At 45.3% G+C, this 13,316-nt stretch overlaps 1 protein-coding gene across 1 annotated transcript in view; it reads left to right on the plus strand.

Moving 5' to 3' along the window:
* Window positions 1-411: 411 nt before the first annotated feature.
* GMPR (guanosine monophosphate reductase) overlaps window positions 412-13,316 on the plus strand; it is a 35,660-nt gene continuing 22,755 nt past the window's right edge. The window contains exons 1-4 of the mRNA XM_035549634.2: window positions 412-541; window positions 5,105-5,224; window positions 5,926-6,009; window positions 7,684-7,857. Coding sequence (XP_035405527.1) covers window positions 455-541; window positions 5,105-5,224; window positions 5,926-6,009; window positions 7,684-7,857 — 465 coding nt within the window. The 5' untranslated portion in view covers window positions 412-454. The remainder of the gene's footprint in view (window positions 542-5,104; window positions 5,225-5,925; window positions 6,010-7,683; window positions 7,858-13,316) is intronic.

Consider the following 13,316-nt stretch of genomic DNA (forward strand, 5'->3'; position numbering starts at 1 on the left):
CCATAGGTCCGCAACCGTCCCCCGGGTGTCGGATAAGGGGAGGGGAGACAAAATGTCGGTGCAGCCCCTCGGCGGGCTCCCCCACGGCCGGCTGCGCGCCGCTCGGGCACACGGAGGCGCCATTTGCTCTGCCCTTGCTTTGCCCTTAAGCCGGCAGCGGTGCCCGCGGCGCGCCTCACCCTGCACGGGCGGCTGCAGGCGCGCACCGCGTCCCCGTCCCCATCGCCATCGCCGCACACACGGCCAGCGCCCAGCCCTGCGGAGAAGCAGGGGCAAGGGCGGCCGGCTGCGCTCCTAATAAAGCGCCCTATAAATAGGCTCCGTGCGCGGCCCTCGGTCTTTGGCCGCCGCGGCTCTGCAGGCGGCGCGGTGCAGCCCAGCCCAGCCGAGCCGAGCCGAGCCGTGCCGAGCCGGCAGGAGAGCTGGGGCTGCCGCAGCCTGACCCCCAAGCAAGATGCCCCGGGTGGACGCAGACCTCAAACTGGACTTTAAAGACGTCCTGCTCAGACCCAAAAGAAGCAGCCTCAAAAGCAGATCAGAGGTGGGGGCTCCCGAACCCGGCGTGCTTTCCCTCCCGCTCTCAGCCCCCTGACTTCCCTCTAACCCTCCTTCCTCCTTTCCCTCCCCGCTTTATTTTTATCCCCCGGTGTAACGTCGCAGTGCCCTCCCCGCTCGAAACGCCCTTTGCGTGCCGGGGGGGTGATGGTTGCGGGTGGGTGTCGCCGTTCCGGGCAGGAGGGGGCCGGGGTTGTGGGGCCACGCCGCCCTGACCCGCTCTTTTGCAGAAAAAGAGGGAAAAAAAGGAAGAAAAGGGGTGTGGGGGGGAGGGGGGCGGGTGCTGGGGGCGCTGCTTGCTGCCGACAGGTGCCTATGCGGGGGGGCGGGGGGGGAGCCCCGCGGGGCTGGATAGCGGCCCCGCAGTGCTGTGGCAGGGTAAGCGGCAGCCCTTTTCCTTTTTAACAGCAAAACAAGCAAGCAACCAGTGAGGATGGGCAGGAGAACCTCCCGTGGCTTTGCCTGCCCCTGGCTAGGATTCCCAGCCTGGGGTGGTGAGGTGGATTTGTCCCTCACGAGGCTCAGGGCTGCATGTCCCTGTTGCTGCTGCTAGCCCGGGTAGGACTCCATGTCCCTGCAGGCTCTTGTGGCTGATAGCCGGGTACCCCTGTGGCTTCCTCTCAGCAGAGGTCAGGAAGGACCCCAAAAATGCAGTGGGGATCACCTCCACAAAAAAATGGCCGCCTCAGGAGCAAAAGTGCCGTCTTGTTTACCTCATGTAACCCCAAGCTTAAGGAAGGATTTAGTTTGACTAATGAGGGTTGTGCCTTGTGCTGCAGGATGGAAGGGGGATTAAGCTTTTCTGCAGGGGAAGCGGAGTCGTAAGAGAGGCTGAGACAAATCAGGTGGGGTGGAAAGAGAAGACTGGAATGGGAAGCAGGGGTGGCCCTGCTGGCGGGCAACAAATTTTCTTACCCTTGTGAAAGTGTAAGATTAGGGAGACCCTCTCAACAGAAACGTAACCTCAGGTCAGTCCTGAGTCCTTTTTAAATTACAAGGAACAGCGTCCAGGCTGAGTAACTCATCCTCATGTGCGGTTACTGCTCATCAGGCTTGTAGGCCCTTTCTGGCCGTTTGCTTTTGGCACCTCCGGCCCCTCTTTAATAAAAAGTCACCTGTTAGCTGGCCTGGCAAACAGGTGGAGCTGTGCTCCACCGAGTGACCCATCGCTCCTTCCAGCGCAGCGCTTTGTATATTTAGCGGCGCCCAGGCTGTGGAAAGAAGGGCTGCCGGGAAGGGAAAATGATAGGGGGAATGTGAGCTGGTAGGGCAGGGTTGTAGCGGGTGGCTGCGATGAGCTGTTAAAAGCATTTCAGATGAGAAAAAGTGTGTGTCATGAGGGGGGTCAGTGAAAACTGATGAAGGTTAAGAAATGGGACACCATCACTGAGGCTGTAGCAACAGGGATAAACAGTGGGAGCCAGATCTGAAATGGACAGCCCCAGTCTGCCTCAAAACAAGAATATAAATAAATAGTGCTGGCAGAGGAGCAGAGGCAGCATACTACAGTGCCTGTTACCCAGCAAGCTGCTGCTTTGAAGCTTTTATCAGCAAGCGTCTTGCTTTTTTGGTGTGAATGCCTCATTTTGCACAAGGCTAGCTTTTTGTGCAGTAGCTGAAATTCAGTCAGCTTCTTAGGCAATTTGGGGTGTTTGCAGCTCTTCTTCTGGGTCTGCTATGATGATACTTGATTGCAGTTCTGTGCACTGTCTTCATTTTCCATCACTGCTTTTTTGGAGAGATACCAGAAATCTTAAAATTTGAATTCAAGTCTAAAATTGATTAAAGCAATAATTGGAGTGGGAGACTGTATGGGTACAGCCTTGTCTGTCAGTGGCAGCTCGGTACTCATATACCCTTGGACTTAGCCTCTGCAAGCTGTCCCATTTAAGTTCACCAGACAAGAGTCATTAGTTCATTAGTCTCCTAGTCATTAATTTAACTTTGCAAATTTAAATGAGTCCAGGAAGCTTTAACAGAACAGTCAATGTCTCAGTACTTTTCGAATGTCTAGGTAGGAGTTAATTTATTTATTTATTTTTCTTCTGAAGGAACACGTACTGTTGTTGAATGATGGTGAGCAATCCTAGAGTCTGAAGTTATTTTTTCCTAATGCATAGAACAATAAGCTATAAATTAGCTGTTGCCACTCAGAAAAGAGATTTTGGAGTTGTGAATCTCTGAAAGCATCAGCAGCGTTCAAAAAGGCAAAGAGGAGGTCAAAAATGCTACTAGAGGAACTAAGCAATACTTGGTATGTTCATCTTGAGTACACAGCTCTGATGGTACCTTCACAAGAATATCATAATAGCTATAGAATACCAGAATAGCTACAGAGAATAGCAGCAAGGGTGATCAGCAGTGTTGACTGGTTTCAACATGAGGGAAGAAATAAATCTAGGGCTATCCAGTATGGAGAAGAAGCAACTGTGGGCAATGTACCAGAAGTCCATGAAGTGAACAGCGGAATGGACAAGGTGAAACGGAAGTGGTTGGTGATTGTTTCTCACAAAACAAGACAGGAAACACTAAATATAGTTAGGAGGCAAAGGATACGCTTTTTATGTAATGTATAATTCAGTTTTGGAAAACATTGCTATAGAATATCAGAGAGGCTAAATGTATGAATATACTCAAAAATACTGGGCAAGTTCTTTGTCCGTGAGTGGCTATTTAGCACAGTGGGTTGGAGAAGAACTTTGGCTTCGAAGGTGCCTGAACACCAGATTCTTGGGGCCTGGGAAGGTAGGCTAAGGAGAGGGTCTTTCAAAACTTGCCTTGGTTTTTATGTTCCCATCCCAGACATCTGGTACTGGCTGTTTGGAGAATTAGGGCACCGCATAAATGTCTCCATCCCTGTGTGGCATTTCTCCTGCTCTTATACAACAAAAGCCTCATTAGTGGAAGCCCTGCAATTATCCCACACAGATGCCTGCCTGCACAGTATTATCATTTGTGTGGATGATTGCATGAGATCCATCTAGCTGGTTGGTTAAAGGAAGTCACATATGAAAAGTTATAGTAGGTGGAAGTGAGAATCACTGAGAGTAATGGCCTTGTGTTTCCTGTGTAGCTTTGCATCTTGCCTCAGTCTTTTCTTAAACATACTTTTCATCTTCAGGTCTATGAAAGGGACTTTTTCCTCTGTATTAATGTAAGGTTATTGTTCTGGCGCTATTGTCTCTGGAGGACTGTTTGCATGATACTTTTTTCCCCTTGTTTCTAGTTAATATTTATATTATTTTTTAAAAAGTGAATGAAATATATGAAATGCCTTCCTCACTAACTGCAGCTGAAATTGCCGTAAGAATGTTATGTCAGCACTGATGGATGGAGAAGTGGGCTTCTCTGATAGTGAATGGGAAGAAAGGCAAGTCTCCATTAAGATTTATCTTAGACTGTCCTCCGAAGTGACCCTTCCCTTATGAGCTTATACAAAGTGAAAATCTGTTTCGTAATATGTTTCTGAGGCACTGATTTGTTTCTCTCAAATCAGTAATAAAAATATCACCATATTAATCAGTCAGAATGTGGCCTGCAATACGACAAAGCTCAAAATATGCTGTGAATATATAATCAGTCATATATTGTTTATATTGTTTCTTTTCTGGTGATGGATTTCAGTTCAGTCCAGGTTTCTGAGTGTTCCTGGATTAAGGAAGTGAGGAACAATCAAAACTATGAAAGAGCCATCATTTTCACTGTGTTATTTCAGAGACTAAACTAATATCTTACTGTTGCACATTTCTTAGATTTCTTTTTCCTTTTGTGAGATGCTAAGTAGACCAGTGGGAACTGATGCAGCTTTGATATTACCTCTTGCATATGAACAAAATGCCTGATGTTATCATAGTCATTTGAGGATGCTGAAGAAGAAATAACTTTGAAGACAAAGGCTCACACAGTTGTGAGAAATTAACTTAGAAACTAGCTGCCTTTTGGTTTAATAAGCCAGGGTATGATTGTTTGTATTGTTTGGCAAAAGTAGCTGGCAGCCATATCCAAAAGTAAGAGCTTGATTTTGAATTATTATATTGTCATTTACATTAAAGAATGGGACGAATCCCTCTATGCCCTGGAATCAAGCAGAGTTCCAGCTCTGACTTCTGTGGAGTTAGGATTTCACCTCTCATTTCTCAGGCAGCCACACAAACAGTTGATGTTACTTCTGTATAAAATCACCCACAGTTCCCATTGTCCTTTCTTTCCTTTCCTTATCTGTCTCTAACAAACCCCTCTGCCTTGTGGTTTTTTGGTTGGTTGGTTTTGTTTTGTTTTAATTTTGATCCTCTCTTTCTTCAGCAAGAGCTCTCTAACACAGAAAACAGTATTCCATATATGTATTTTCTTTGTTATTTGTAGGACAGAAGTTGTAACAAAACAAGTAAATGAAATTTAGTGAAGCAGTAGTGGAATGAAAGGAGGAGGATTGGGAAGCTTGAGGAAAATTAAGAATCAGTGTCCAAACCTGCTGTCACTGAAGTCAATGGCAAAACTTTTGTTATGTTACAGTCAATTACTGAAAAGAACGTGTGCCTATCCATTGCAGGTTGACCTCACGCGCACCTTCACCTTCCGCAACTCCAAGCAGACGTACACGGGAATTCCCATTATAGTGGCAAACATGGACACTGTGGGGACATTTGAAATGGCCGTGGTTATGGCTAAAGTAAGTCTTGATTCTCATTTCGGCAAGGGTTGGGAACCGAGTGGGTGACAGTGAACAGCCTCATTCATTTTTAGCTATGATTATTGAAGAACACAGCGTGAGGAGTTATAAAATGCAGAACAAGAAGGTTTCACATCAAAGCGGCTGTGCTTAAACAGCAATACAGTTGCCCAGAGAGAGGGATCCAGATTTTAGAATTTTAGTGGGGATGTTTACTGGGAAGTTCGCACCTTGGACCTAGCTCAGCCTCAGGTGAGCTAGAGCTCACTAACCTCTAGAGCTTAGTTTTTGATGTGTCTATTGTGTTCTATTCCAGAAAAATATTGTTAGCTGAGAAGGGTTTTGAAAGTGTTAGTTACTGGATAAAGCTGCAGCAGTCAGGAGTCTCTGGGTAATAAGCCTCTGGCCTTAAGACTCACCTTAATCTCTTGCAGTGCATAAACACATGCAAAATATTGACCACAACTCTATTAAAAAATGTCAGAAACCTGGTCCTGAAAGGTTGTCTAATTATGCCACGCTACCTTTGAAGAGCCATTTGGAGTTGCCTGGTCCCTTACTCACTGTTTTTCACTGTTACTGTTTCTTTCAAGCAAGATGACCCTATACTTAATATGGGAATTTCTGATACTCTGTTATGCCACAGCTGAGGAAAGGATGACTAACTTGGACATTAATATCAGTTTTCTTATTTTTGCTAGCATGCGATGTTCACTGCAATTCACAAGCATTATTCTCTGGAAGAATGGAAGCTGTTTGCTGCCAATCACCCAGAATGCCTTGAGGTACATTTTCGTACTGTAAATTATTACGGTTTATTGCTCTGTTCTGAACTCGCATACAGTGGGGTCCCTTGGGAATACTGTCAAGTGAGGTTTTGGGGAATGGAGATATTTGCTGTTCTTAAATGCATCCAGGTAAGTGGCTTGTCCTGGTTTAAAAAGTAAGCTGTGTGAGTCCATAATGGAAGTGCTAATATTAAGATGTAAAAAGCAAAGTTTATATATGCCTAGAAAGGAAACAGAGAAATATCCTGAACAAACAGGAAGGATACAGCGAGGAAGAGGTCTAACTGCTAGCCTTTTTCTGGTGGCAGCTGCGGTAGTGCTGGTGATGGAGAAGGCCAAGTTCACAAAGTTCACAAATATGAATAACGTCAAGAAACCCAACAATGAACTGGCTCTGCATGCCCTTGTGGTAGGCAGAGTCTTTGCTGTCAGGTATGACAGCAGACCCAGAGCCTGTGGGCTGGAGTAGCCCGGGTGCTGGGCCCAAGCAGGAACGAGCTTTGGAAGTTGTCAGAGCACACGTGTCCTTCATTTACCTCCTTGCACCAGAGCTCACGCTATGCTACTACTAGATGTGCTGCCCCGCTTGTTCAGAGGGTCCTAGCCTGAACCGGTACAGAGGAACACTGATTACTAAATTTAAATGCTGATGTAGGTTCAGACATATTTTCATATCCAAATTTCTTCTGCGTTCTGGCAGGACCCTACACCAGGAGAGGCAGGAGAAGAGTGTTGTCTAACCGTTTCTCCTCCTCCTTAGTGTTCAGCACAGTTCTGAAATGTGGCCTGTACAGAAAAAGAATACAACACAGCTGTATTGCATCTTTACCTTTGCCTCATTTCAGAGTTATGTTATGAAGGCTATTGATTGCAGGATTGTCTGAGAGCCAGCCTATCACTTAAGTTTGTCAGGGTTCTTTATTTGCCACTCTAGGGTAGAAAGTGATCCCAGGAATATCCTGTGCCTGAACACTTTGGCACTTAGATAGCTCTTTGTGGTCCGTAATCGCTGGAGTAGGCTCTCCTAGTGATTAAATACTGACTTGCTCCGTGACCTTGGATTTCTGCAGAGGTTTTGTGGACCAACAGCTGTGGAAACTATTTTTCTGTTGGAAAGAACTCATGTGAAGACAGAGGAGGAAGCAATCTGCTTGTTTTCAGTGGTAGCTGACCCTGCTTGAGCAGGGGGTCGGACTGCAATCTCCAGAGGTCCCTTCCAAGCTCAACTGTTGTGTTCTTCTGTAGATCGGGGGGAGGGTTTGGTGAGCTGAATCCTACTCTGACAGTACTCTGATTTTTTCCACTCTTTTCTTGGACATATACCTTGTTAGGGCTTCTGTGTTTGTGTTAATCTGAAAACAGCAGAAGCTTCATCCGTTTCAGGTAAATTATATTTGACTATGATAAGGAGCTTGTGAATGAAGAACTCATAAAACACTAATTTTACTTCATTTTAGAGCCTGTAAACAAAACGGAGGTAACAATGGTTACCTTCCTGGTATTCCCAGGAAGGCATTTATTTCATATTATATAGTAAGACTTTCACTGGTTTCCAGCACAGGTTTCCCTTGGAGTCCTCACAAGACTATGTGGAAGAAGAAATACAAAGTCTGTATTTAATCCAGTTTTTACAATTTAATGTTCCCCTTTGTTCTCCCTCTGTATTTCCAGCATGTAGCAGCAAGCTCAGGTAGCGGCAAAGCTGATTTGGACAAGTTAACAAGTATTCTAGAGGCCATCCCACCTATCAGATACATCTGCCTGGATGTGGCAAATGGCTATTCGGAACACTTTGTGGAGTTTGTGAAGTCTGTCCGTGCCCTGTTCCCAAATCACACCATTATGGTAAGTGTGTAAAAAGGGTGGAGGGTGTGTGTGTGAATTCTGTCCGGGAACAGGATCCAGAGTTTGGCTGGTAGGCATCAGAATCTCTGTGGTAGCTCTAACAATTTCTGAGTCCTCATTTAAAAATAAAGTGGGGGGGGGGGGGGGGGGGGAGAGATAAAACAAGAAAATAAATAAATAAAGATAAAAGCCTGGCTCAAACCTTTTGTCTTCCAGACAAATACATGTGGACTGATATCCTTCTGAGAATACAGAGGGCAGCTCTATTCATCTCCCCTTTCAGTTCAGCAAGATGTTGACTGAGCCAAATGACGACTGTTTGATAACGTGTTGGCATTGTCAGTCTTCCATTGCTGATAATTTTTGTGGGAATGCTCAGTGTGTGCTCTGATACAGCAGTCTGATGTTGGCATGGCAGGCGGGGTGGATCCAATTTTTCTGCTGCTCACATCCTCCTTCCCACACCAGATGCAACCCCTAATGATAAAGCGTGTAGGTTTATTCTGGTGATTCCAAGCTGAGGTTTGCTGTGGGAATGTGCCAACATTTCTGGTCAATGGAGGCTGATCGCTGTTCCCAGCTATTAGATCACTAGAAGGCAGCTAAACATAGACTAATCCTTGCTTATGATAAGAATCACAGGGGCATTGTGCAATTGTGGATGGGGTCATGGGGGAGCAAAATAGTCACTGCCAGAGCTTTTCATGCCCCCTCTGTGGTGTTCCTATCCTCTCTGAGTGCTAATGCCATGCTTCCTGTAGCCCTTCTGCACTGAGAGTAGGATGTTTGCATCAGCATGGGACTCCTTGCATTAGAGCCCTACTTCTCCTGCTTGTTTCCCAGGGCTCTTGAAGGAATGAGTCTGAATTTGTTTCCATGGAATAGGAGAATATAAGAAGCAGATTCTTAATGAGGCTACCAAACTTTCTTCACACCAGTGCAGCAAAAAAATCATGTGCTTAGGCAACACTTCCCTACTCTTTCATGCCAACCATAAAACTTCACACACACAAAATAAATGCGGAGTAAAAATGGTCCTAAGTGCACAGTCTGAGTAGGTTCAATAGGGAACTGCATGTTCAAGCAGCTCAGGGAAGGTTATGTTCCTTCCTCCAATGTCAGAGGAAGGCAGTGTTCTTCCTGCTGAACAGTGGTGGCACTGGAGAATGGAAGTGGTCTGGAATGCCTGGGGGCTTCTGGGTTAATGTGTGCTAATAAATAGGCATCCTTCAACAACTCCCAGCAGACATGGGAGCCTTCTTGGTACGTCCATATTTCCCATGACTTTGGGGAGAGTTTTTGAAAGTTTGAAATGATAGTTGTCGGCATTTTGAGGTGGCTGCTTCATGCTCATAGCAGTAAGAGAAGGAGCTGTTTTCTTGCTTTGGGTCTGAAGTAGTGTCCCTAGTTATGTCACTACTCCAGTGTTTTTGGCTTGAGGTGTTCTGGGAGGAAGGGATCTTAAACGACAGATTTTATTAAAACAAACAAACAAACACACCACAAACAAAAAAACCTCTTCCCTTCCCTGTCAAGAGTGGAGAGAAAATTGTGTCATCCCCTCCTACACCTCCCCACAGACTGCTGACTTTGCTGGCTGAGGGAACTCAGCCAAGGTGAATTGCCCCAAAGGCACAGCTGTCAGTGCCAAAGTCAGTTATCAAGCCCAAATTTTAGTCCAAAGTCCTTAAGCCAATCTCATTCATTTCCCACATCTGTTAAACTACCTGCTTAGGTTGTCTGCTTCTGTGACTTAAGGTTATTCTTACTTCACGTCTTGCCCTGACAGCACCACCTGCTTGAGCACATCTACAGCCCTGACCTGCTCAGTTGCCTTCTCCAACCGTGGCTCCTTTCTTTTAACATGGCTTAGTATGGCTCATGTTTTTCATCTCCTACACAGGGATACATTTCCATTCCTAAAAGCATGCTAACAAACTTGGAGCATTCAAAAACCTTCTGTTTTCCAAGGCCTGCAGAGTCCATGCAGTCCCTGAAAGTCTCAGATTCAGCTAGGCAGGCACACCTCTACTCCACCTCCAAACAAGGTTGCTTTGCAGTCTGCACCAAAATGGCCTTTTGGAGCTATTCCTGGCTGGAATGCAGGAGCTCATCTAGGCTCTTTTTTATGACACTCTGGAAGATGTGTCCTGCTGCTACCTGTTCTCTGGCTGCTTTGATGTCTCTGTGCTACGCCTGCAGTATGCTCTATGCTGTTGTGGCTTTCAAACAAAAGGGTTAGCAGTTAAATACAAGGTATAAAAATAAAGGAGCTTTCTCATAGCTGAAAGTGATCTCCAGGACCTTGCAGGCTGTCTTGTTTGCTTTCCTCAGCATGACCATTCATTCCACAGTCAGCTGCAGTGCAGTACAAAACAGTAACCCAACCCCGGGTCTCAGGGAATTTGTGCTCCCAGGGGCCACGTAATGGGCCCGGCTCTGAGGCTGAAATGTGATGTGCAAGGCAACTGTGATTAACGTGCTACTCTCTGGGGCTAATGCTCCAGTGTAGATGGAGGATGTGTCTTGTGTAACAGCTTTTCAAGAGCATGTTTTTCCTTTTTTTAAATACTTGCTTTTATAATCACGTTACCTTATTTTCTTCTGCCTGGCTCTAACAAAAGCTCTTTTCACTCCTGCCTTTCATACTGTTTTACAAAGATCAATTCCTCTGTGAAACACAAAGGATAGGGAACACAAACAGGGGCACAGAAAGACAGCATGACTTGCCTTAAATTACTCATTAGATTGAAGATGGAGGAAGAAGCAGAACTCAAGTCTCCTGAGTGCCCCACAGATGTGGCTCTGGTCCTCAGAATGATGAGTAATGGTTCAGTGGAGTGTTCTGCTGTAGCACAGCATCGTGTCTTTGGGCTGTGCCTCACACTGAAGTCTAAAGCAAGATTTCAATTGACATTCATGATGGAGGGACAGAGCCTTTGTATTACCGTAAGTGTAGTCTACATTTATGAATGTAATTATTGGTGGTATGGTTCTTCCATTTTACTGGAGGTCTGTTTAGCAAGCTAAAATACCTGTGCCAGCAAGCTTTGCCAAATATTTATCTTGATTTTTTTTCCATTTTGTAGTGTTCTCTGTTCATTATGCAGAAAAAAAAAACATGCTGAAGGGAGCAGAGTGTAACAGGAAGGAAAAGGCTGGGGCAGGAGCACGCTTGCAGAAGGAGAAGCACTCACAAGATGTGGGCCAGTGAGGGAGGCAAGCAGAATCACAAAGCAGGAGCAGAGAGAAACAGCAGGGGCCAGAAACCTTTGTTCCCTTTGGAGTCAGTAACTTCTCAGGGCCTCAGTGAAGGCAGAATTTGGTCAGAGGAAGCCATGCAGATGCCTCCCAGTTTCTCTCTGCAACAAGCAACAGAGTCAGTCCAGTTGTGGTGTTTTCACCTGGGCTGGAGTCCTAGAGTAGGGGCCAGCTGGAATCCCAGGGCAAAGACAGGGGTGCTGCCAAGGCTGTCTTGGGTCAGTCACCGCAATACTGAGTGCAAACACCCACCTGATGGCCAGCCTAGCAAATGGCATCATCTCTCCATCTTACTGTAAAGCACCCCTTGCTTCTGTGGGTGGGAAGTGTCCTTTGGCAGTGTTCCTGATAGTGTGGAGGCACAGACTGTGCTTTTCCCTCTAGGAAACAAGAAGAAAGTTTGAGAACTGTTGTCACAGTCTCTTCTCCTCAGCTTGATCCATTGCCATTTGTCAGCAGCCTTCAATCAGTGCAGCAGTGTTCCTGTCTTAGTCAGTGTGAGTTGATATTTATAGCAGCCTTTTATGAAGCACAGTATCAAATGCCTGACTGAAATTCAGAGGCACTACCCTACTGTGTTCACTAATTTTATATCTCTGTCAGAGAAGCTGTAGCCTTTATAATCCTGTTAGGTGAAATCTTGATCCCTTTAAAATCAGTAGTGAAACTCCCTTTGACTTTTCTGAGGCCAGGACTTCCCTTGGGATTGACCCCCAGTTTGGTCATCCTGGGTGGTGCTGGAATGAGCCAGGCTGACGCTCACTGAAACCTCACACTGCGGGATGGTACGGCTGAATGTCATCCTGAGTGTGTAAGGCCAGGCCCACAGCCAGGGTAATTTGCTCCTAATAACTGACCGCATTGAAAGCATGCTGGTTAACCTGAGCTGCAGGGACTTTTCAGTTGCTACTGATGCTATTATTTTACTGCCAGGAGTGGCAAAGTTAGATTAGCAGTAGGGTAATTACTAGGGTATATCTCTTTCAAGAAAGTCAGTTCTGCAGCAGATGAGTAATGCATTGGTACATTAAGATGAGTGTGGTTTTTGCTAATACAATACATCCACCAATTACTATGTTCCTTGACTGTTTCCCCAAATAGACTACAAAAAACATTGTCCATAACGACTTCTTTGTACATGTTCCAATTACTTTACTTTTTATTGTTTAATTTTAAGGAGGTTTCATCTCTTTAGTCTCAACCTTTTTATATTCACCTTCTCAGTTTTGTTTTTTTTTTTTTTTTTTTTTTTTTTCCCGAGTAGCGTGGCTTTATCCTGCTGGTCAGCCTTTCAAAAGCTGTTTTGCCTCTACTCAGCTGTCATGCTGGCCTTAGTGGTAAAACAACTATTGGTTTCATCGGAAGCAGAGTTCATCTGGATGTGAGAAAACAGCTTTCTCTGCTCTTCAGCTGTGATATTAGGGTCCTTTCACATGCAGATAGCCGTATCTCTCTGGCAGTGCTTTTTGTCCTCTCCGAGGTCTGGAAAAGATATCTAAGAGCAGGAAGCCTGTCATCAGCAGCTTGAAGCTTGCTATGTAGAGCTCCACATCTTCCCTGAAAGTTTGTTAAGGATCTGCAGATTCAGAAAGACTGAAACCACTGGTGTGTGCATATGCATTCCAGGAAAAAAATGTGTAATGGGGACATAAGTGCTTTTTCCCTGCTAGGATGAGCATTTTGAATCAACATATGCAGTTACAACATTCTCTAGCAGTAACTTAACATTAAACGTCTGGTTAGCATTTCTGAAGAGACAGTTTGACAACCCGCTGTGCTCTGCTAATAAGAAGACACTGCTGTTTAACTTAAATATATATTTGATTCTAAATCTCATGAAGCCCCTGTTTGCTCGTGCTTATTAATCTGTTGCATGTAGTCCAATATTTCACCAAGTCACAATGTGCTGCATGTTATACTGCTCAGGTAGTCACCTGCCTTCCCAGTGTAACCTGCTTCTCTAATGTAAGTGGCATGCTCTCTTGTCACCCCACCTTGGCATGTGCAACACTTAGTATAACAAATTGCCACCGAGCAGAAAGGAAGCAGCACTTAGCTGGAAGTGCTGTACCTATTACACATTCTTTATTTCCCAGCAACTCTCTTTTATTCTTTCTTTTTTTTTTTTTTTTAAATCAATATCATGCAGTTTGGAGAAAAGTTAAGCGGTCCTGTGTCATACACCACAAATTGCTGCC

This window comes from Cygnus atratus, chromosome 2 (genome assembly GCF_013377495.2).
Source record: "Cygnus atratus isolate AKBS03 ecotype Queensland, Australia chromosome 2, CAtr_DNAZoo_HiC_assembly, whole genome shotgun sequence".
In the NCBI taxonomy this organism is placed as follows: Eukaryota; Metazoa; Chordata; class Aves; order Anseriformes; family Anatidae; genus Cygnus; species Cygnus atratus.